A 24,983-nucleotide genomic window follows, 5' to 3' on the forward strand; every position below is an offset into this window, starting at 1 on the left:
CTTACAAGTGGAAAGGGCTCATGGAATCACTTCTCAGTTTACCTTTTGACCATATCGTGCTTCTCCAACATGATACTAACTCCTTTTCTTTCAGATGGCTAGAGCCATCTAAAAACCAAAGACATGCTACTCTGAATACCTCATATACAAATCATCCAATCATAAACAAGTCACCTGAATATTACACCAAGAATGCTGATACAGGCTGAAACAACACAACAGAAGGGCCACTAGCAACATCTGAGCCCACCATCCCTGGATGACACTTCACACCTAGATATGGTTGGTCTACATTGGAGCTGTGCATCTAAATGAAGATAAATCCAGGTTGGACACACACACAAAAAAAAAAGAAAACAAAACAATAAAAAGAAACCACCAAACCAAAACCAGCGCCTTCATTTCCTCTCTGGCAGTCTTAACTAAAGCCAATTTAAGCACTATAAAACAACTACAGGCAAGTTAGGAAATAAGCCCACGAGACACTGATGGAGGTATAGCGGAAGGGAGATGACCAGAGAGTATCACAATCATTTCTGTGGGGTTTTGTTAGTTAACCTCACAGCACAAAAGAACTCCACACAAACAAGAGCCCCCTCTCCCCCGAAAAAAACCACCAAAAACCACTAAAGAACCTCCCACACAACCAAAGCACTCACCAAATAAAAATAAGTGTTTAATGCAAGAAAAACAAGCAATGCAATTTCAGTCATCCTATGTAACAATGGACATGAAACAACTGTGAGATATCCCAAATATTATTCTACTGAGTGGGACAGTCATACTGAACGTATCAAGAACATCAGCAATCTGTCACTGCTAGAAATGATTGTTCCCTATTTCTGAACATATCACTGACACAAAACTAACTGCTTATGAGATTTCATTAAAAAAAACACACAAACCACAACACTATATTTTAAAGCTATATTTAATTATACAAGTTTTCAGTCTGCCAAAACATGAATATGAATTATTTTGAAAAGAATTATTGTTATAACAATGAATTAAATGGATTTATTAAAAATTCCTTTCAGAAAGACTGTATAGGGTACTTTGAGAAATGCAAGTTTCCTGAAAACAGGACCTTTTTTTCCCCTCCAGATACCTCTTCATGACCTTAAAACTGTTACGAATATTGTAACATCGTGTCAAGAGACATAGAAAGTAGTTGTCCTCTAGCTCCTTGTGATACACTGATATCATTCACTGCATAACAAATGCAATCTTACACAGAAAAGATCATCAACAAATTGCATCTGAGAAGTTCCTTTTTATTTTCTTTACAGTCTGCTTCAATTAGCATAACTTGACTGTCCCAAGTCAGACAAACTGGGATGGAAAGGTAAACACCTACATATATATTCTCTTTATCATGTAATTAACCCCACAATGTATCTTAAAAGGCTGAGATTCCACAACAACTAGTTTCCCCTTTACTAAATACAGTATCATACACAAAATCCAAACACAGTTTGATTCCTGGCTCCATGCATCAAAACCTTTGCGTGACCACGAGTCACAAACTGCGCTCCTTGCAGAAGAGGGGAGGAAGAGTCACCAGGAGGGAAGACTCTGGAAATTCTCCACCAAACTGTCCACAGGATCTGTCTCCCAGCTGGGAAAGCGAGTGTAGCAGCAGCAGCTGCTGCCTCGCTTCATCCCATCATTAGAGACTTGTATTATCCAACAACTTTGTAACAACACACTGCTTCTGGTCCCAGCACAGAAACCTCACCTGAAGCTATTCACGGGCCTCATGCGGTTACAAGGCCTGAGGCTACTTGCTCCAATATATTTGCTAGCAAAGAAATTGTGTTTCTTTAATATGAAAGATCTGTTCTTTCAAAACACCAGTCCTCACTCACACCACACAAGTTAGGTGGGGTCCTGTTTCGCTGGTGCCTGTCAGAAGCCCAAAGGCTGGGTACAACCGTCAAAGATCAAGAGGTGTGAACACGTATGGATGCCGCAATGAAAGGCGTGCATTAAAGTAAGTTTCTGCGGTCAAAGCAGAACTTACTGCCTTAGCACTGCAGTTACATTACTAAGAGTTTGGGCACCAAATGAGCCCTTTAATTTCGTCTTCATCAGCAATGCAGTTTCCTGGAAAGTTTCAGGTGTAACTTTAACATTCAAGAACAAGTTGCTTACAGTACCTGTCCCTCTCTTACTGCACTACATGTAAGATTTTCTTTCCAGGAGTTAAGATCCAAAGTTCTTATGGACTTTTATTTAGCTGAGGTACATACATCAATACAAGTGAATTTGTATTTTACAGAGATTTTAAAATAAGTGTCCTCATCCAAGTGCTGAAACCTGGAGTGCTGAAGATCTGACAAAACAGAAATCCATCATGTTAAAGAGAGATACCAGAGATGAGTTCTAAAGTTAGGACAACTTAGAAAAAGGTTAAAAAAAAAATAGCACACAAGTACACATGCAGTAATTGGTAGGAATTATGAAAAATTAACTACAAAACTCCATTTTAACCCTAACGCCTTTAACTCAAGAAACATATATTATTGTTTTTTGACTTTTTGCAATAAGAGCACATCTCTATCTTACTTATGTAGTCACTGGATACCACTACAAGACATCCAGTATTTTGTTTATATCTAAGTTTAGAACACAAAAATCGGACATTACCAGGATGCTTCAAAGTAGAAACAGTTTTTGTTACGTAACTCAAACTGGTCAAACAGATATAAAGTGCAAGTTACAGCCATAAGAATAGCAGAAAGGTAAGAAAACCAAATTATAAATTAAAATGTAAGCAATAGCAAACAACTAGGGAAAAGGGGGGAGGAAGCATTTATAAATACACTGGCTAAGAGATGATACGTACAGGAACTACTTGTGTGTCAGAGGGGACACGATGCAATAAGAAAACTGGCGGAAAAATGGCATTTAACAAACTTGAGAACAGCCTTGCAAGGCAAGCCGGGTAAGCCCCAACTTCTTGTAACTGAAGTGGACGTAAACATGAGAAAATACCTTACACAGAAAAATTCTACTGAAGCAGATGAACTTCACAGACCAGAGAAGTAAGTCTCTCAGACAAAAGCAACCCAGTTTTGTCTCACTTATTTACCAATGTGGAATGACATTTTTCTTTGCTAAGTAACTTACTTGAGGGGATGCAACTCTGCTATCGGCTCCTGCCACTCTGAAGTGTGCATTTAAAGTAACAACAGACCAAAGGCACATTTGTATCTAATAAAGTCCAAAATTCTTACTCCAGGCAGTTCATTGTCTTATTTCTGAAGAAATAAGTGTTGGGCTGGTTTTTTGTGGGTTTTCTGTTTTGTTTATTTGATTGGGGTTTTTTGTTTTTGTTTTTTTAAGGAAAAAAACCAAACCACCAAACAAGAAGACTCAGGTGTGGTAACCTCTCCTTTTACCTTAAAGGATTAGGCATTTTATTGATGTACATGAATTAATCACAATTTGAATTTAAAAGTAAATTAGGAAAAATAAAAACTCGGGGGGGGGAGGGTCTGCAAAGTTCTGCTCTCATATTCAGAGCACTTCTGTTATGAACAGGGACAGTATTTTAACCCAAGACCTTCAGTCACACTACACAGTGATTATTATATATTAAAAAGTAGGAATTTACAAAACAGATTAAAATAAAAACCTTAAAATAGCATATTCCAAAATATTTCCATTCCTTTGAATCACAACTAGTCAACACTAAATGCAAAATTATGAGTCTATATTGACATTACAGTTTCATAAGATTCTCTTCTCTACTCTTTACTCCTTTTCATACACAGTAATTCAGTTTTTCTCCACTTGTTACAAATTACAGTTCTACAATTGATCTTCACCAATGACTTTTGGGACACCTAAGGTTTAACTGTGATTTATTTCTGTCAATATTGAATGTGTTATTTATCCTTTTAAAAGTTGAACAGTTTGAATGATAAATATGCTAAGGCATGTAACTTCAAATAAGTGTAAATAAGGCAAAGTTTATTAGCTTTATTGGCAAAATAAATTACAAAACCTTTTGAATGTCTAGCACCAACCACAACGGTCTTTCTTATGAAAAATAATTAAACCCCAGATTGATATAAGCCGATTTAATGTCCGTTGAGCTAAATTATTCAAACAGGACATCTCAACTGATCTCAATCAGCACAGAAATTGTACAAAGCTGACTAGCACTAAATTTTGCCACGAAGGAGCAATATGAAATCCGGCACAATGTAATTCAAAACACAACTAAAGCTGCCTGAAGTCTTTCTTTCCGAGTTTTTCTTAAATTGAAGGAAAAGGAGAAATTTCTACCTACATTTGAGACGTTCCAGAGCTAAGTGGCAGAGCGGAGAGGCAGATTTCAAAACGTTCTCCTAAGCTTTTGTCATGGAATTGCACCTTATCCTGAGGAAAGGTACCTATAAGGGAAAGTTCCTGCATAATGAACTGAGGTGTGACTCTCAATTAACATCCACGCAGATACCATTGTTCTCTGCTATGGACTCGGGCACCCAAACAAGTTAGGACAGAATCCATGGACCAATGTTGACTGACCCCAGGCAGGCACACGACTAGCCCGCAGCAAAAATGCAACCTTATCTAAATTAAGATTGTGGTGTTAAGATAGGGCTGAACCCATCTAACCTCAGGATGACACCAGAAGCACAGCAGCCTCACACTTCTCCACTCCCAAGCCTTCTATCCCCACATGCTCCTACCATTTCTCATCAAAGCGCAGGATGCTCAACTTCCCCATGGTGGGCTTTCACCCCCCATTAGTGAGTCAGATGGGCCTCAGTACTCCAACGAGCAGATCACCCTTACAAGCTGTAGGCCACAGTTACTGTGGCTCAGCTGTATCTTAAAAGCATGCTCCAAAATAAATTACTTGATATCTGCACAGGCTAAGCCTATATTCATAAGCAGTTGCCACAGGTTAGCTGACAGGTGTTAACGTGATAAACCCTTATAAACTGATCCTGAGTTTGAGACATAAAACAAATCTTTGTATTGTTTAACTTCAGCCACATCGATACAGACAGAACAAATTAAAACTACAGCTATCCCGTTTAACAGCTCATCAGTTAACTATGCTCAACTACTCTAGCACCGAGATGAGGTCCAAATTCACCTGCAGCTTATTTTCATCCCCACTGCAGTATTAAGGTAACAAAATTCAACCTACTTGGTGTTAAGTCTGATACATCATTCTCAAATGGGACATTACAAAGTAATGGACTGAAAGGAACTTTCATGTAGTCATAAATAAAATAAAATAAAAATAAAAATAAAATAAAATAAAATACCCAGCAGGTGAAAGCACAGGAAGGAGAGAGAACCACAGCTGAAAGCTGAAACTGTGTCTGGGAAATGGACTTGAAATGTGCACTTGTGAGGAATTTCTCTGCATGAAGCAACGGCTCTCAAAGGGAGGGAGAAAAAGACAGTACCTGAAGACAGGGTAAGAGGTCTCAAACAGAAGTGAGGTTTAAAATTTCACAAATCAAGATCACACAGCAGTTTCCAAACATACCCGAAATAAGTAAATAAAGACAGATGCTGAACTCAAACCAAGAAATAAACTTCTACTGGGAGTTATCTTTTCGAACACAATCCAGTCCGCTGTAATCAAACCAACCCCATTTCTTTCCTAAGGAGAGTCTGCTGTCTTGATTTCACCTGGTTTTGCATGGAAGCACAATCTTCTGAGTTTCTTACTTGGATTTCCATGAAGTTTTTTTGATGGATTTTTGTTTTAGAGAGTATTTGCATGGTTTTAACTAAAGTTATCCCCTGCGGACCTTCTATTTTACACAATGATGTCCTGGCTGCGTCTTCTACACAGTACCTCATTTGTAAGCAACTTGAAGGCTTCAACCACAGGTTATGAATGCACATCCAACATACAAATTTCAATCTAGAATAGGTTCTGACCACATGGGGAGCCATTTATGTACATTTATGGTTTTCAAACCTAAACCTGAGTGCACCAGTCAGTACCAGGCAGGTACTCGTGATCAGCATCTTAAGTGCTCACACATTTGACAGCTCTCACCTTGGAGATACTCAAAAGCCACCTGGACACAGTTCTGGGCAACAGGCTCAGGTTGCCCTGCCTGAGCAGGGAGGGGGCTGGCCAAGATGACCTTCAGGGTGCCTTCTGACCTCACCCTTTCTGTGCGAGTCTGTAATAACTGACTGCTTTATTTAAGCATGCACCCTAGAAGTCATGGATGTCAACAGCACAACTGAGAACAGAACTTCTCTTAAAGAAAATATCATCATCATCATAAAAATTAAGCTAATTGTTTTAAGCTTTCTTTTGGTAACAATTATCATCTAGTACAAATAATTATTGCTAATTTAAGATTAAAAATGCATTTCATAGCATGAACATATTTTTTTCTATCTGTAACATTTCCATGTAAAAAATCAGCTTTAAAATATTTATGCTTCCTAATAATGATGTGAAGTGCCTCTGCAGCAGAGAGGGGAGATTCGAGCAACAGACTCCAAACTGATTTCGCTGCAGAAAGCAAGCCGATAGCACAGATGCATGCAACCCAATTCCAGTACATAGAGTATGTATCAAACAAGACTATATGTCTTTACGCTGACCATTAGTTGTAGCATGTTAACAAGTTCATGCATCCCTTTATAAAATAAGGGGCACCATTGGTTAATGCGATGTACAAAACAATGCATGCTCTGTAAAACGTGTGACATTTCAACACTAGACAGAAGGGACAAAAGCAAAGCACCCCTGAAGTCTCCAACCAGCACCAATGTGTTTATGCTCATGCATGTAGGATGAAGCCCCTCCAAGAAAAGATTAAGAAGTTACTATTATTTGATCTTATAAATAGAAATCACACACACAAAAATGTCTAGGCATAAGAATGTGTACAAGAAAAGGTGAATGTAGGGCCAGGTTATATCAAACTTTTATTTAAAAAGCAAGTAAGCATTGCCATTAAATTAGTGATCTCGTGCATGTTATGTACATATTTTAAAGTCCCCCTGACTGAACTCCCACAGTTCATTATATCATCAAAAATATTCATTATGTTACACTGTATCATCAAAAATATCCAACCAAAACACTCTGACTTGTGCAAAGTTAATGCTTCCTACTTTGAAAGGAGAATGAACACATTGCTTCAGAAGCATCACTAGCTCCAGGACACCTTCAAAGCCAGATGACAAACATTTCAAGTTTCCAGCGCTACAATACAAACTGAATGAACTAAAGGATGGAGGGAGTATGAGCAGAAGAGAAAGCAAGAAAAAAATTTTCTTCAAGTCAACTACTTCCAGTCTGTCAAAATGCTCAAACTGAACGTTGTATTTAACCATCAGTGAAAGATCATCCGAGGTCATTATTCAGGGACTGAGAATGAAAGTAACATTTCATTCATACTCCATCAGCATTTTAATAAGGTTAAATCATGTTCTTAACTTGCTATTTGTGCACTTTTTCCTCTATAACCTTAGCCTTGCCATGGGATGTCAAACTTAACTGTAAATGAATGTGTGTTCAAACAAGAAATTTGAGATGAATGTTCAAATAGCTTTGACCAGGCAATCCCAGTATCGTCAATACCACCATGCTTTTAGCTCCCTAACAACTCCAGTAAATTTACTTCCAAAAGCCTTCAGCCTCAGTTTGCCTCATTATTAAGCATGATTCTTCTCCCATCTCCAGTAATATGTATTCAAATAAAAACCACACAGTTATGTGGTAAGAAACACAAGCGGGATTTATCTATTCTGCAACTTTTCCCCCTTCTAGCCAAAATAATTAATTCACATTATGAAATACAAGTCTTACTCATCAGAGAGAAAAAAAAAAAAAAACAAAAACCCCACAACAATACAAAATGTCCCTGCTCAGTTTCTGAAGCTCACAGAGGGATATCTTCCTGCTTTTGCTTAATAGCAATCACTCTCTCACATGAGTTTAAAAACAAAAAACAAACCCATACAATTTTCTTCCTCAGGTTTAATTTAGGGTAAATTATAAACACTTGCTAACATAAACATGCTACAGGCCAGAAGCCTAATTCTTTCACAGCTGGAATCTCCAAGTGAGAGAAACGAGCTGCTGACTTGTAAAATGCCACAAGTAGATATAAATCTCCAAGACACTTAAATAGAAATTGTTCCAGAATATTCATCAAGATCAAATCAAAAGAAAAGTCAAATAAAGATGCTCATACAGATGAACTGGGCAGTACACTTTCTTTTAGTGGGATGACTAGCACAGTGTATGGTTGCCCAGCCTGGGACTGCAGTGACTGTATGACATTTTAATACTTGGTCCAAACAACCTTGGTAATAGTTGTAGAAATGAGTGATAATCATTAAGGCCTCGCAGGCTTTAAGCCTTTATATGTTCCAAACAATACTACTAGTTAGGAAAAAAAAAAAAAAAAAGCCACAAACCACCCACACACAAAAACCCACATTAAAACTAAATGGACGAAAATCTGAATTTCTGCTTATACAAAACATCAAACATGAACAAAGTAAATCACATACCTGTACTAGCAATGCTAGCTTGTAAAGAACACACCAGACATGGCAATCTTAACCAGTTTACATCTTGTAAATACTTATTCTCAGTGAAAGTCAGCCCTGGAAGATGACCTCTGACCTCATGATACACTGTACTACAAGACCTTTCTGATTTCACCTAGGCTTCATACAGGAAGGCAGGCAGCATACTGGGGCCAGAGTAACACGAGCTTTGTGTCTTTGTACAGCACATGTAAATCACCAGCTACCTTGATGGCTCAAACACCTTCCACAAAGATGCACCCCTGGAAAAAGCCACTGCTAAAAAAATGCCTTGAGACATTCAAGTGATGGAGATGCCAAAAATGAGTTTGTGGCTCTCTCTCCCCTCAAAAGTCCCTTTCAAAATACAACATATTGATCACAGAAAATACTACTATGAATAAAAGCTGTTTAAATACTTCTCAAATATGTAACTACTGTCCTCCACAACAGCTTCTCCTAGAAGGGCTTTACATACCACCACCACAGAAATCTACATTAAATAATTATTTATGCCACACTGGGAAAAGGGCTAACCCATGAATAAAACTGTCACTACATTGCAGTACTCTAAACCATCTATTAATAGGACAGTTTACAGTCTTGTCTGGCTGATGTATCTAGCACTACACTTATATACTGCTTCAATGACCATTTCAGTTTAAGACTAGTGCATAATGAATAAAATATAGTCAAATCACAGTGCAGAGAAAATAAACCTCAATCTTACAGAAAAGCAACATTTTCATACAGCACTAAAGCATTTTTATTGAAATATAAATCTAATCTTCACATTCATTTAAGCAGCCCACCAGCAGCTTGCTTGAACTTTTACAGCAATTTTCCATTAAAAAGTTTATTTAAAACATGATTTATCAAATTAACACAATAATTTTGAAAAATAAACCATATTTTATAAACATTAAATGCAAACACAGCACTGCAAAGTACACTATGAAGACTACGAAAACCAAATGAGTCTCAAAGATTGCTTCATTAGTACTTGTTTCTTTCAGATACGCTCCCAGATTCTAACAGAAATTTACTTTTTGGGAAGTACTGGAAGCTTTAAGGACAGTGTATTACACACTGTAAAACAATGGAGGAAATAACAAAAAATAACAAAACCCAACAACAGGAAGATAGGGGATTCCTTTAATATCCACAGTCAAGTGAGAAAAACCAACCGGGAAGGCATGGAGCCTCCTTTGACAGCTGTAACCTCTGAAAAGCCAATCCACACGCATAGAGGTTTGGCTGAGGCGGAGACATGGATTCACTGAAGAAATTCTTGAGGGTGCATTTACTATCAGCTTTACATACAAGTACAAACACATTCGGCAACAGCCTGTACCTAAGCCTTATACAACTCTAAAAGAGCAAGACTCGATGTTTAAAGATCAGTAAGAGAAACCAGTACCTTCAAACAACATCAGAGCGGTGGGCGAGCATTTTCAAAGCAGTGCTCTCCTACCCCTCATTAAAAACCCCAAACACTCATCTTTAAGTGGACAACAGCTTTTCCCCCTTTTTTTTTACCCCAACACTACAAGAATAACAAGCCACATATCTATTTTTAACACTTGCTGGTTTATTTAGAAATCATCTAAACGCTTAAAAGTCCAACAGTGCAACACATCCAGGTGATGCACCTGACACTGATGCATCTGACACCACCAGGCAGCACAAAGCATCTCTTCTGAAAAAGTACAAGCAGGACGCGCACTGGTTACAACTACCGAGAATTTCTCCCGCAGCAGCTCTACAAGCCGAAGCTGCTCGTTGTCCACTCCAGCCCCCTGCCCTGCCAGCGCACAAGGGGGCATTCTGTAGGAAGTGCAAAGTGCAGCCCACGACCGTCCCGTTTCAGCAGGTACAGAAGAGGCAAAAAGCCGCTTGTCGCTGCAGCGTCCCCAAGAGCCTCCCAGCGCCCGGTCTGCCGGCAGCGCACCGGCGGGGCACTCTGCAGCGCTCTGCCTCAGCGGGAGGCGAAAGGCAGGCCGTCCCGTTCCCGCTTCCTCCGCTTCCCGTTCGCAGGTCCGCCGCAAGGCCGCTACGGCAGGCGGGCCGGCACTCCGAGCCAAGCAGCAGCCGCCGCCAGCCAGCGCCCTCCCGCCAGTCCGCCCCGCTCCGCTCCGCTCCCGCTCCGCTCCCCACGCACAAGGGAAGCGGCGGCAGCAAAGGCACGCTACGCCAAGTGCGGCCGCAGCGCTCGCTCGCTCATTCAGAAATGCATCCTGCGCCCTCCTCCTTCTTACGCTAGCGTAAAGGCCTCCCCCCACTAATCAAAACACTCGCGAGTCGGGACGCAGAGAAGATGGCGGAGCAGGGCCCGCTTACGGCGTCGGACAGCAGTTTACGCTGCGCTCTTTGCGCAGGGCCCCGTCAGAACCGTGCAGCGCTGCGGTGGGGAGCGTGCGTAGTGCGCTTGGTGAATGCCAATGGCCTATTTCCCGTGAGGGGAGGGGGGTGTCTGATAAACAATGGTGCCCCCCCTGCGCGCTCCCTTACCGATTCCTCCTCTTTCTCCATCCCCGTGGGCATCTGCGGCACAGCCCGGTTGATAGAGACGCAGTCGTTGAGGTCGGGCATGTCCTTGCCGCGGTAGATGGGCAGCGGTTTGGCGGCGTCTAGCGCCCGGGCTCGGAAGGAGAGTTTGCTCATTGTCTCCCCCTCACAATAACACCCCGGGGCCGGGCGGGCGGGGGGGCCTTCAGTGCGGCCTCGCCGCCGCCTCCCAGCCGCTCCCGCACCCGGCCCGCACCACCATGGAGGGTCCCGCCGCCCCGGAACAGCTCTCCGCGGGGCCGCCCGTAGCTCACAGCGCACGCCCCGCAGCCCTAGATCCGCGCCGGGCTCGCTCGATCCGCTCCCTGCGCCATGGCAAACATGGCGGACATTAACCAAAGCGGCCAGCGATCCCGACAGCCAACGCGAGAGCTCGGGGGACGGGAGGGGGGAAGCGGGGGGAGAGGCCGGGAGGGAGGAGGCATAGAGGAGCCGCCGCGGTGCGCGCGCAGCCGAGGGCGGGAGGCTGAGGAGGGCGGTGTGGTCGTGGCTGTGTGAGGCGGGCCGGGCCGGGCCAGGCCAGGCCAGGCCAGGCTAGGCTAGGCTAGGCTAGGCTAGACTAGAGTAGAGTAGAGTAGAGTAGGGAAGGCCGGCGGGGCACTCGCTGTCTCCCCGTCGCCCACCGCTGCGAGCGGAGCACTGGAAGGGCGAGGCGGGAGGAGCTTGCGGCCGGAGAATGCGGCGCCGCGGCGGATGGTAGCTGCGAGCGGTGCGCCCCGCCATCCCACGCTGCTGCTGGCCGTCCCGGAGCCGGTGACAGACACCGAGAGTTACCCCGTGGAGAGGCGGAAAGGGCGGGCTCCTGTGCGGGGCTGGAGTCGGCGCCCCGGCGGCAGGCACCTCTCCTCAGCGCACGCATCGTTAGCTATTTTGGGCTTAAAATGTTTTAGCAATAAAAACTTATAAGGAGAATTAAACCTGTTACTGATGCAAGCCAACACTTCAGGAACAAAGTCATACCTGTCAAGTTGTTTGGGTTTTTTAGTGGTTTTTTTTTTTTACCCCACAAGAAGTGATGTCCTGTACTGCTTTCTGTGCAGACTGAGCCTGAAGAGGCATTGAAGTTCCATGTACAGCAAAATAAAAGTGCTTCTCATGCGCAGAAGTTTGTATTACAGACCTGTCCGCAGGTCTGGACTTACTCGGAGATAACTGCGTGATGTGTGCATGTTGATGCTCCTCTGCTGTGCAAGTGCCTCACTGCTAATCGTTTCAGCCTACTTTCAGAGGACACAATGCTCGACAAAAATCAAGCACCAGATTTGGAAAGAATCGTCCCAAGTTCTGTGTGTGGACAAAGCTACAATCCCCTAACGATCAGAGCTTCCCACTTCAGTTCAATGTATTGACTGGGAAGCCCTTCAACAAAGACCTTTAGCACTTCAATTGCCTCATCACTTCCATAGTATTTTGATACCCTGAGATCAGGCCAGCTGCTTTTTCTCACCTCCACCTTAGAGTTTTTAGAGTTGTCCGTGCAAACTTCTGTCTCTGAAATAAACTGGAACCATTAGGCAGACAAAGCTTGACAATGTTACCATCTGGACCACAGTGCCAATTGTATGTAATATTCCTTTTTTAATGGGAAAAAAAAAGTCCCCAAGCAAATAAAAACCCACAAAAGCTTGACCAAATAGGTTCAGCTCTGCCATTGCTGTTCGTTTTTAGTTACCTGCTGCATTCATTATTTATATAGTTTTATACAGCAAATACAACTACTGTTCATAACCCAGGTTTTACAAAATTAAAGAACTGTGTCAGACAGAGAGATAAGGAAAATGAAACAAGTGCAGTAAGGCACAAGAGGGGAAAGAAAAAAAAAAGCAGCAATAACATCACATTCATGAGCCATGGGCCCAAAACAGCTTGCGAAAGAGATCTGGAAATTACATTAGCTGCTCCTATCAAAACATCAGGTTAATGTTCAGTAAGAGTCATAGGAACAAATGAAGCTTAAAGAATATGAGAAAAGGAACAGAGAACAAACCTAATAGACTGCACTTATTTATAATTCCATTAGAATATTCGTATTTGTAAAGATAGACAATTCTTGATTTGGATTAGAATTAACACACAGATATTTAAAAGTCATATAGTTTCTAGCTTAGAATTTATAATTCTACCAGGATCTACCTTCACATCTTAGCACAGACATCTAAAATTGCGCCCAAGTGTGAGCCTCCCCTACAGCTGTTGACAAGCAGCGTATGAGTGGCATGAATTGCGCTCCCAGTAAATAAAATGCATTTTCAGCTCATGTTTCATGAATTTTCCATAGAAGTGCCATTACACAGATGGTGTTACGGCCCTGCTGTACAGATAATGTGCATGTGAAAAGGTTAGGTTAGCTTCGTGGAACAGGCAGTTCCTTCTGAAATACTTCCTCAAGCTGTTATAAGACGAGAAGGACTTTCCTCTTTCTGCTTCCCTTCTAGCAAGAAAGAGGCATTTTACACACTGCCGTAAGATGTTTTTTGCTTTTCAGTTAGGACAACTGAATAGATACTAATAACCTTTTCCCTTTGTGTGCATATTCTGGTCTTTTTCACTGCTTAAAAAGAAAAAAAAAAACCAACATATTTACCCTCAAGGTGGCTCTTAGTCCTAAACTCATCCCATTATTTTATTTCTCCAGGCAATGCAATTTTTTTTCGACGATGCCCTGTAGGATACTGAGGGGGTTTTATGTAGTCAAAAAAGCTGTTGCACAGAGCCAAACGTGGGCAGAACTAAAGTTTCAACTTACACCAGCTTAGCTTTAAGCCAGAACCATACATCTTTTGAGTACCTAATCTCATCTCTTCATCTTGTAAAATATTACAGGTTTTCTGAAGAAATTCAGCTCTTAAAAAAAAAAAAAAAGTGAGCTGTACCTGACCTATAGATAAGATAATTGTGATGCATAAATCAAGGAAACAATGTCTCAGATAAAATTATTTGTTCAGTGGTTGAATTCTGACTTGTCTTCATATTTTCTGTAGAACATAATGGAATTGAGTACTTGCACCTGCATACTGGATAGACCAAAAATACCCGGATTTCATTTGAGCACATCTATCAGTGGAAAAGTTAAGAGTTCCATCTTGGGTGCTTTATCATCTTCTTGCTCTCGGTTCTGCTTCTCCACAGAGACATTTAACCCAAGGAATGCTTGTTCTCACAGTAGCTGCCTAAAGCCTGGGCCATTATTTCTGGTGGGCTTTTTGCAAGTTTCTTCTGGTTTTATATTTTTTTCGCTAATAATATACATCTCACTGCATTAGTCTTACACCAAGCAGAAGCATCCCTTGCGGAAGATTATATCAAGAGATCTCAGTGTACATTATTGTGACATGGTATGTCATGAGCATGTAATAATTCTTTATTTCGTGTTGTTACTTTATAAGTAGAAGAAGTGTTTAAAAAAAACCAAACTGTGGACGGTGTAGAAACAGAGATTCCAGAAGTGGTTAATGGCCTCTGAAAGGGCATAACGTTGTTCAGCCTTGTGGGGTGTTTGAAACCTTAATCAGTTGTGTGATGTTAAAAGATAACTAGAATTTTAGGGTGAAAACGACTGCAAATACACAAAAATACTCATCAAGATATGAATGCATAGGAGAATCGTCTTCTGCAACATGCCAGAGATGCACTGCCTGAGGTTAGAAGATGTGATTAGCAAAGCGATGCTGACGAATCTATGCTAACAAACACTTCCGATGTCACTGATAGAGCCCTTGTGCATTCAGGATTCCTGCCTCGGTAGCAGCAGCCTCATTGTAGAGTGTTTTGATCTTGTGTTTAAGCAAAGCTTCACTAGAAGGGAGCCTAAAAGTAGCCAGGAGGCTGGCTTAGTAACTTCAGCACAAGGGAAAATGCTGAGCTTTCCAGGAGATATATGAATGGACTAGGGGAGTCTTTTTAAAGGTTATGAAGTCGTCCTTTCTCCCCATGTCTGAGAACTCCCATTGAAGTGAAAGGAACCTCTGTCCTATTCATTTCAAAGGGAGTTTTGTCAGGAAAAAGAGCTTGATCAAAGTAGCTAGTAAGCATGCTTAGCTGCTAATGTTCAGAGTTAAATGTATCAGCTGTTCCAAACCATTTCTATTTCGAATTATTCAAAAGGTTTAGGGGACTGGCAGCCTGCACGTTTTCCTCTTTAAGGTCACCAAAACCTATCAGCTGAAACCTGAAATCTGGTATAAAATAGCTTCTTGCAAGACTTAAAGCTCTGAATGAAAATCATAGAAGTTGAAAATGGATTTAAAATCTCGAGCTGAACAGCAATGGACACCATATAAAACTAAATAAAAAGGCAGCTATGAAAATAGTTGCTTCCCCACATTATAGCAGGAAGGTAAAATGATGAAAAATGCTTGAGCTGGGAAGCAGCAGGAAGCTCCTGATTTAAGAGTTTTATACCAAAAATATCCATGTCAAGAAATAGGTTTTAAAATGAAAGGAAAGCGTGCTTTATGTCTGAAGGTTAGCACGGCACCAGAGGGGTCATCAGCTCTTTTAAAGGAACCTGGTGCAGCTGTTGCCTTTTGTATAAAATCTTGGATTCTTAGTCCAAAGATAAATCTACTATTGACTGTCACTGCGCTTTTTTATGACTCAATTCAACAAGTAAGTTATCAACAATGCAATTATGAAACCAGACATATTTGGTTTAGAATGACATTCCATAAACCTGCACATTTATATGACACACTACTTCCTTGTAGAATCACCAGTTTGCCCAACAGACACCAATCACTGAGGTTGCCAACAGCTTTCATTTTCAGAGGTCATTTGCAAGCACTTGTAAAGACATGAAGTTATACCTTTGTAGGCTGATATTTGCTCCTCATTGATGCAGACATGCCTCCATGTCTATATTTATCTCTCTCACAGTTAGTATTTAAACTGAGCATATGTAGAATGTGAAGTAAAGCTGTTAACCACCTTTACGAGCGCAGCTCAGAGACACAGAAATCTGGGGTTGTTTTTTAAAACGGGCAGGATGGAATATGAAGCAAAAATGATGCATTTCAAAGCAAAGCTGTGTTCCAAAACAGCAACACTTTTTCGCCCAAGGGTATTTAATAGTAAGGATTTTCATAGCTTAAATATGATGCATGGATTAAAGAAATCACTGTGTCTCAAGAGATAAACCCACTGACAACCATTAATAAGTCTACCAAAAGCATTTTGAGCCCATCTAACATCACTTCATGTTGAAAATGGTCAGCATGGAGGGATTTGGTGGTTCTTATGGTCTTTGACAGGCAAGGCTTGACAGGAGATCCCGTGCAGCATCATTGGTATCACACAGCGTGATCTCACAGGTGGTGCAGTTGAAGTGTGAGGTGGGATCACGTTAAGGCAGCTGGTTCGGTTACTCACATGTGGGTTTGGTAGACTGGCCGGGGGCTTTGGGAGCGACAGCTGCTTCTACACATTACCTTGAATATATGCAAATGAACAGAAGGGGGTAATGCCAAATAGTGTAAATACCAAACCCCTCTAGTATAGGAGAAAATCATAGAATCAACTAGGTTGGAAAAGACCTTTAAGGTCATTGAGTCCAGCCAAATCTCGGCATAGATTTTTATTATATCTGTTAAAAACAAACACTCTTTGCTATTCTCTCTCCTTCTTCTTCCCCTTTGCTATTCTCTTCTCCTTCCTTTCAACCAAAAAAAAGCGCTTTTTGCACTAAACAAAACCAGATGATGCTCGGTGTGGCACAGGCTAGTCCCTTCATGGTCATTCTGAAGGGTGCTGCAGCTTGCACTGCTGACACATGACTTGTAAATGTTGCACATTTGTTTGTTTTACCACCAGGAAAAAGGTAACTTTACAACCCAGTGACCAGTAAAGAGAAAAAGAATGGTTATGCCAGAACTAGAAAACTACTGTTAAATTTGGTACATAATTAGGAATTTATTTGCGTGATTAAGTTTTGAAAAATAACAGTAGGCCTTAAAGAGAGAGAGATTTACTCAACTGTCATGGAGAAAAATCTAGCAGAGAAAATCATGAAAGCCAAGTTTATAAATGTATACAAATTTGTCCCAAAGTAAGTTTCACACCTCAGGAGGCAAATACAAGATTTTATTTCTTTTTTTTTTTTATTTTTCCCCCCAATCAATGTGTTTTAAGGAGCTGGGAGCCCCCCGGCTTGTGTTAAAAAATAAACCCCATCCTGCCACTTGAAGTACTAGTAAAGTAAGAATCATGGAGTGTTAAAAACTGTTACAGTTTTTATTTGGAGTTTGGAAGCCAGAGTAAAGGAATTTCCCTAAAGTGAACTCTGTGAAAAACTCTGCCCCAGCAGTAGGAGATGCTCTGTTTCCTCTTCAGAGCTTCATAATTCTGCTGAATTTCAGCACAAGGGTAGAAGTGGGTCTGCTTTCTAAAAATAAATTTGCAGGCAACTGTAAAAATAAGAAATTAGGAAATAAACAGAGCATAACTTCTTATAAATATTCTGAAAGCCACATGCTTACCTAAAACCAAAAAATACTGATAATTGCTATTTTCTGGGTTAGTGGCCCTGATATAACAATTTTTCTTACTGATTAAGAATGGCAACATTTTCCCTGCTCACCCAGTTCTGAGGTTGATACCACTGTCTTTGGCCTGGTCTGGAATAGCAGTCCTTGCTGATGTGGGAAGGGCATATTTCAGGGCTTAATACAGTGAAAATAGGAACCATGGTACAGCTGGCAGCAAAGTGTCTCCTCGCAGAAATACACTTTTGCTGATGCAGCACACTTTTCCATCGTGGCAAGATGGCTTGAGTGGGAGGCTGATGTCGGGCTGCCTGGCTGAACCAAGGTGACCTTGAGTGCTGGGGTGACCCTCTGGATTTTGTGAATTCAGGCATGGGCACAGTCCGAGGCTTCTTGAGGTGCCTGGGCAGAAAGTCTCTGCTGTAAATGCTCCTATACCAGCAGAACTCTACCTTCTCTAGTACCGTTTGCTTTCCTTTATCTGCATATATGCCAGACATTTATCATGCACAGCATCAGATCTCAGTCTTTCTTCCCTTCTCAAACTCTTCAGTCTTTCCATATCCGCTTAAAAAAGAAAATCTCATTGCTTCTCTAGGTTCTACCTCTAGCTGGGGTAGAACAGGTAGCCACCCCACCTCTAGAGAAGTAAGATGCCTGTGGTTGCTACTCCTCCTCTTGCTCTCGTGACCTCCTTCTGTGTCATGCTGTCTGTCTGCATGGCATCGCCTTGTAGATTACTACCAAACTGAATCTCATCAGAGTCCCCGGTAGTGCAAGCGACTTGTGCTATCTATTCAGGCTTGGGCAATGAAAGGGTGGCACAGCACCCTTTAACCAGTGCTTTGTGAGAACTATTTCCTGCTCATCCGCTCTCCCCGATGATAGCTGTTGTGCAGAAATAATCTAGGTCTCGCTCCTTGCAGCAATTCCCCTGCCCCAAATTGCTGTTGTCAATTGTAGTCTAGAGGCATTTCGCTGGGATGGAAGACTATACTTTTATTCAACTGTGATGCTCTTCAGAGGGAAGCTTATTATCACTTGTATCAGAGTAATGTCATCGTTTGTTCTGTACTTCCCCATTTTTCTGGAAAAAGAGACTGAAAGCAATCACAGAAAAACAAGTCTTTCAACATTGCTGTGCATCAAGAAACAAAAATATTAGCTTGATTGCAAGAAAGGACAAAAGGAAAATGAAAGCGTTACGTTGGCAATGAATAGTGGTGACATTGTTTGCAGTACGCTCTCAACGCACAAGTTCCTGATAATGAAAGAAAACTTTGTCTTCTGTTGTAAGTTATGCAATTAACATACAGATTTTAAAATGTATTCAAGCTTCAAATTTCTTTACTTCCTTGCATGGTTTTTTGGGGTTTTTTAAAGAAAATAATATAAAAAGTGGCACTTTTATAATGCAGACATCAGTCATAGCAAATCTGAGAGAGTATTTCCTCTTCCAAATTGCTATTGATCACCATTCATGGAAATATGCTGCATATACAATCATAGCTTGATAAATAGATAAACACTTTAGGAGACCTCCTTCTAGGAAAGTCACATGTTTATACCAGCTATTGCTTCCTCAGGAACAATGTTGCAAGCTATGCTCAGCTGAGCAATTTATTCTTAAGTGACTAATGATTCAGCTTTGCTGAAGAGTGGAGAAGTCTGCCTATTAACACATTCAGCTTCTTCACTCTGGTGCTTTTGGTGCACAGTTAAACTCTGTTTGGAAGGAGCAGTGTGCTTGCATTTGAGGTGGACCTCAATACCTCATACCCATTGCCAGGTCCTGGAAAGTCTCACTTCAGGAATTTGGACCTAAATGATGGGAGAAGTGGGAGCAGAGAGGGAGAAGAGAAGAACATTGTATTAGAAAAGGCAAGCGAGCTACCAATTGTAGATGTTCATGTGTGGTCAACCAGCCTCCCTTGCTGTCACCTCCACATGGTGTATTTCAACAGTATGATCTGGGAGGATGCAGGTGAGGAGCCGGAGCTGGCCCACAGCTCCTACATGCACCAGTCATTGAGTGCTAGGCTGGGTTGCCGTGTGATGGCAAGGGGTGGACCCTATGCACCACGGGCATGGTGCAGGCACACTGTGGCTTGGGTGCAATGCAGCACTGAGAACAGGCCAGTTTGGCATACGCATGAGGTCAACGCTGGGAGAAGGCTGAGTAATCGAGGAGAGGGAAGTTTGGTGCATATACAGGCCCACAGGCACTCTCACTGTATGGTTAATGCCATTCACACCTCCGAGAGCTTTTGTTTCACTTCAAATTGATCTTGAGAGGATATTTTCACCCAGCTGAGTCTAACTACATATTCCTCTAAGATTGAACTTGAAGCTGGATGTGTAGAGCCTCCTCTTGTGTCATGGAATCATGGAATCATAGAATAGTTAGGGTTGCCCGACCCAGGTGTAGGACCTTGCACTTGGCTTAGTTAAACTTCATGAGGTTGTCATCGGCCCACCTCACAAGCATGTCAAGGTTCCTCCGGATGGCATCCCTTCCCTCCAGCGTATCAACCGAACCAAACAGCTCGGCAGCGTCAGCAAACTTGCTGAGGGCGCACTCAATCCCACTGTCCATGTCGCTGACAAAGATGTTGAACAGGACCGGTCCCAACAGCGATCCCTGAGGGACACCACTCGTTACTGTTTTCCAACTGGACATTGAGCCATTTACCACAACTCTTTGCGTGCGGCCATCCAGCCAGTTCTTTATCCACCGAGTGGTCCATCTATCAAATTGATGTCTCTCCAGTTTAGAGACAAGGATGTCATGCGGGACAGTGTCAAACACTTTGCACAAGTCCAGGCAGATGACGTCAACTGCTCTGCCCCTGTCCATCAGTTCCGTAGCCCCATCATAGAAGGCCACCAAATTGGTCAGGCAGGATTTCCCCTTAGTGAAGCCATGTTGGCTGTCACCAACCACCTCGTTGTTTTTCATGTGCCTTAGCATGCTTTCCAGGAGAAACTGCTCCAAGATTTTGCCAGGCACAGAGGTGAGACTGACTGGTCTGTAGTTCCCTGGGTCTTCCACCTTCCCCTTCTTGAAAATGGGGGTTATACTTCCCTTCTTCCAGTCATCGTGAACTTCACCTGACTGCCCTGATTTTTCAAATATGATGGACAGTGGCTTAGCAACTTCATTCGCCAGTTCCTTCAGGACCCGCAGATGGATTTCATCAGGTCCCACGGACTTGTGCACGCTCAGGTTCTTAAGATGGTCTCAGACTCAGATTTGTGTACAGAGCAGTACCTGTTCACAACATTTCTCTGAACTTCACTAAGAAAAGGGAAAGAAAAGAGTTAAAAGTGGCAACTGAATTGTGCACGTAGGATAGAGCAGACAGGGTAAGAAGACACTAGTGAAACTGAGGGAAAAATGATGCCTTCCAGTTTGAGCTTTCAAATATAAACTTTGGAAGCTTGCAAATGCAAATTATGGATAACTCAAGGTAGTATTTGTGGAAATACAATAAAGGTGTGTAGCCAAATAGGAATGGGAAAGCCTGAGAAAAAATACTTTTGTCATAAATACTTTCAGTAAAAATTTCACTGTGTAGAGGTGCAGTAAGACTGCCTCCTCCCCAGCGAATCGGGTGACCAAGGAGGCTCAGACTTGCCCACATAGCCACCCAGGGTCACCCAGGCTGGCTCCTGGGCAGAAGACATTGTAGGGCACGGTGCAAACACCCAGCTTCCAGCAAGCACAGGTCATCGGGGAAAAGGCAGGATTTACCAGAGTGCCAGCGCATGGAGGAGCAGAAGCAGCTGGAAACAGCTTGAAACAAGAGAACAGAAGAGGTAAACAAACCACGTGGACGATTTCTGAAGAGCCTGCACAGGCATTGTTAAACTGTGCTACAAAACCAACTGCAACCGTTTCACTTTCTATCTAGGTTACCCCACGGTGAGGCACGGTGACTCAATTCAAGGCAGACTTCTGGCAAGCTTTACTCCTTGCTACTGAGGCTTTGAAGGCTTTAGTAATATTTGTGCAGTACGTCCCACGCTTATTCATAGGAAGATCAGGGAATTTCGCAAGTGTGATGGGAATTTCTAACCCTGAAATCCTGAATAATACCTATGAGATTAAAAACTGGGACACCAAGTGCTTCTGGGTATTCCAGGTGTAGAAAAATCTTGTCAGACAAAAGAATGACTGGGGTTGGTAATGTTTCTGCAAGTACCTGAACAGTGTCACCAATTAATCATTCTAAAAACAAAGGAGAAATAAAGGAGTAGAAAACACTGCCATTATGTAAACAGAAAATTACATTAGTGTTTTAGTGTAAATCTTCAATTGAAAAATAGGCCAGTGCAATAGTTATATTTTCAAGGAGCCTCATTAATCCATTCCCATTTCCCCCACCAAGTATTCGGTGGTTCTTTGTTAATGAGCTTCTTTGCACAGTTCTTTCTTGATTTTAAACACACAGATATTTTTGTGAGCTTTTCCTGGAGTCACAGGTTTACCCTTTAGAGGAAAATGATCCACAAAGCCTAAGAGTGGCAAGAAGTTACAATCCCAACTGTGTGGATTATCCAAACACATTTGTAAACTACCAAGGTTTTCCCTCTTAGTGAAATTATAATGCAACATGGACTACGCTTTCTTTGATCAAAAAGAATGACAGATTCAAGTTTTCCTTAAAAGCAAGATGTAATGAAGCCAGAGATACTTTCTCCTCTCTCCTTAAATATCAGACAGCATTCTATTGCAGTAACTGCCACAGGAGATATAAAGACTGATTTCTTTGTAGTTCATGTACCCATTCTTCTGCGATGTTGCTTACTCAGGGAACTCAATGAACAGCTTGTACTCAAAAGTTAAAAAATAAATACACACTAAGTATTGTCTACCACTGACCCAAGCAAATGGTAAAGCAACAGAAAATACTTTCTTGTCAATTTCTTGTTATATTCAACATTGAGCCAATAAAACTTTTATATGGTGGTTCTAGCAGGAAAAAGTATATTACTGCCATGCATAGATTTAGCCCAATAGGAATTTCTTTGTTTAAAGCTTCAGGCATATTGCAATGTGCTGCCTCCTAAGGTTCTGAGAATACTATCAGCATTTTGCCACTTTCCAGCAAAATATAATACCACATGGCAAAATCAGGAAAAATCGTTTGGAAAGTGAAACAAAAGTGAAACAAAAGAAGAGGGAGTGCTATATAAGGGGAAGAAACAGAAACAACAGTTTGATACTGAGGATCACCACGGTGAGGGAGAAGATTTATTCTCAGGTTGTGGTGGTAATTACTGAAATTAACCTATCTGTCAACATATTTGATCTGCGCTGCATTGTCTCCATCATCTCAAGAGCCAACAGTTCTCGGATGTGTCAGGAAAGTTGTGCCTTACCAGAGCACTTCACAGTAATTCTTCTTGCTTTAAGGTGGCCTTTCTGGTGGCTCTCTTCCTCTGGAGAAGTTCACTGTGGCAGGAATCTTTGTATTTATGAACCTTATAAGAGAGAATATTGAATGGTTGAAGGGGTCAGATGGCTCAACTTTTCAAGCCGTGACCTATGTCCCAGGAAAAACATTTTAATGTGGAAGCAGGAGCAGTGTGTTTCCAGAAATGTCCCAGTCAGTCCAGCAGCATTAACTCATCACCTGCAAGGCTCAGACACAAACTGCCTACATAACTCCCCTTTTCCTATTAGACACAAAGCTAAATATTGAAATACAGTAAGGTACTCTAGGTCACAACTAAGCTCCAGATGAAAGAGCTGTTCCCAGAGACACTGGTTCAGTGTGGCAGGATGACATGCAGCTAGTGCCTAGCTTCCAGGAGCTCAAATAGCTGCAATGCTATTTAAGGCATAATCCTGCCACTGTGCTTGGCCACCTCGTGCCCTGCCAGGAATAGGTGCTGAGCTTCTGCATGGACCCACCAACAGCTATGCCAGCTCCTCCGCAGCTCTTTTTTTAGAAAAACAGGGCATGGAAAATCCCATTTCTGGTTCAAAATCATCATGCAGACATCGTGTGGGTCACAGTGGAGCTTGGTGATGACAAGCTGGAGTTAATTTGAAAGACTGAATGTGTGTATTTGAGTGCAAACCAAGTATGAAAGTGATTCCTCCCCTGTACTCTGCACCGTGATACTCCATGTGGAGAATTTTGAAATAGAGGAGCCATGTCCAGAGGGTTTCCAAGATAGTTGGGAGCTGGAGCACCTAGGGTGGAAGAATATCTGGAAAATCTGGATTTGCTCTGCATGGGGAGAAAGGCTAAGGAGGGATCTAATGGCTGAGCAGAACCAGGCTCTTCCTGGAGGTCCACCATGAAAGGATGAAGGAACAGTTACAAGCAGCAACAAGGGAAACTGATTAGGTATAAGGAAAAAGAAATTCACTGTGAGTTTGGTTAAATTTGGTTAAACACTGATGCATCCCAGAGAAACTGGGTCATCTTTTTCACTGGAAATACTTTAAACTACTGAGCAAAGCTTAGAGCAACTTAACCTAACTTCCAACATGGCCCTGCTCTGAGTAGGACTCAGAGCTGATGAGCTCCAGAAGTCATTTCCAACCTCAATTAGTCTGTGATCCTAAAATATGTTGCAATGGAGAAGGAAAATTAGCTGCCCAGAGTCTCAAAGATTACCTGTATTTTATGCTGATAAGTGAGAATATTATATTAAATCCTAACCATTAAACTTGAAAAAATGGGAGTAAATACATTGTTTTAAAGACACAATACGCATTAGCTTTATATCAAAGGCTGAAGCTTCCTTTCTTTCTCCAGCCCCACAGTCCTTTAAAAATCAAACCCAACCATCTCACAATTGTGGTCTTCCTGTAGCAATAAATGACATTATTTTCCGAAGTGACTAAGGTTGAATTCTCAGTCATGCTGATCTCCAGGGACTGGAACTGAGGCTCCCGATATGTCAAACAGCTTCTGCAGTTCTTCCTTTTAGCAGGGGCACAGCTAATGTCAAAGCGGCAAAAGATGGCCCAGGACCTTAGTGATGTATTTTGCAGAGGTTCTCAAAGCAGAAATTTATTAGCATGAAATCAATAAGAAACACCAAATCAGTTTATAACTTAGACGCCAAGTTTCCTGAATTTCTTGGGGAAAGTTTCCTGAATTTCTTGGGAATACATTAGAAAATCTTTTCATGCAGATTTGGTATCAAACTTTGTGATATTTCTGTAAAATCTTAGTTTTTACTCCCCAAACATGGATAATATGGATCTTAGCTGAGCTTAAAGAGGATTTTCTTATTATCTGCTTTTAAGAAAAGGCTTTCCTAGGCCTCATTAGATTTTTAATAGGCAGTATCACTTTAGAATAGATACGTATAACAGCATATCTTTTGAAAGAGAAATGGAAAATATACATAAAAACCCAGACAAGC

The 24,983-nt window shown here is 41.7% G+C and overlaps 1 protein-coding gene across 1 annotated transcript in view; it reads right to left on the reverse strand.

The window, feature by feature from the left end:
* The window catches only part of EPC2 (enhancer of polycomb homolog 2), a 52,166-nt gene extending 40,698 nt beyond the window's left edge, over positions 1-11,468 (reverse strand). The window contains exon 1 of the mRNA XM_030488623.1: positions 11,056-11,468. Coding sequence (XP_030344483.1) covers positions 11,056-11,208 — 153 coding nt within the window. The 5' untranslated portion in view covers positions 11,209-11,468. The remainder of the gene's footprint in view (positions 1-11,055) is intronic.
* Positions 11,469-24,983: the final 13,515 nt, after the last annotated feature.

This window comes from Strigops habroptila, chromosome 5 (genome assembly GCF_004027225.2).
Source record: "Strigops habroptila isolate Jane chromosome 5, bStrHab1.2.pri, whole genome shotgun sequence".
NCBI classification, from domain to species: Eukaryota; Metazoa; Chordata; class Aves; order Psittaciformes; family Psittacidae; genus Strigops; species Strigops habroptila.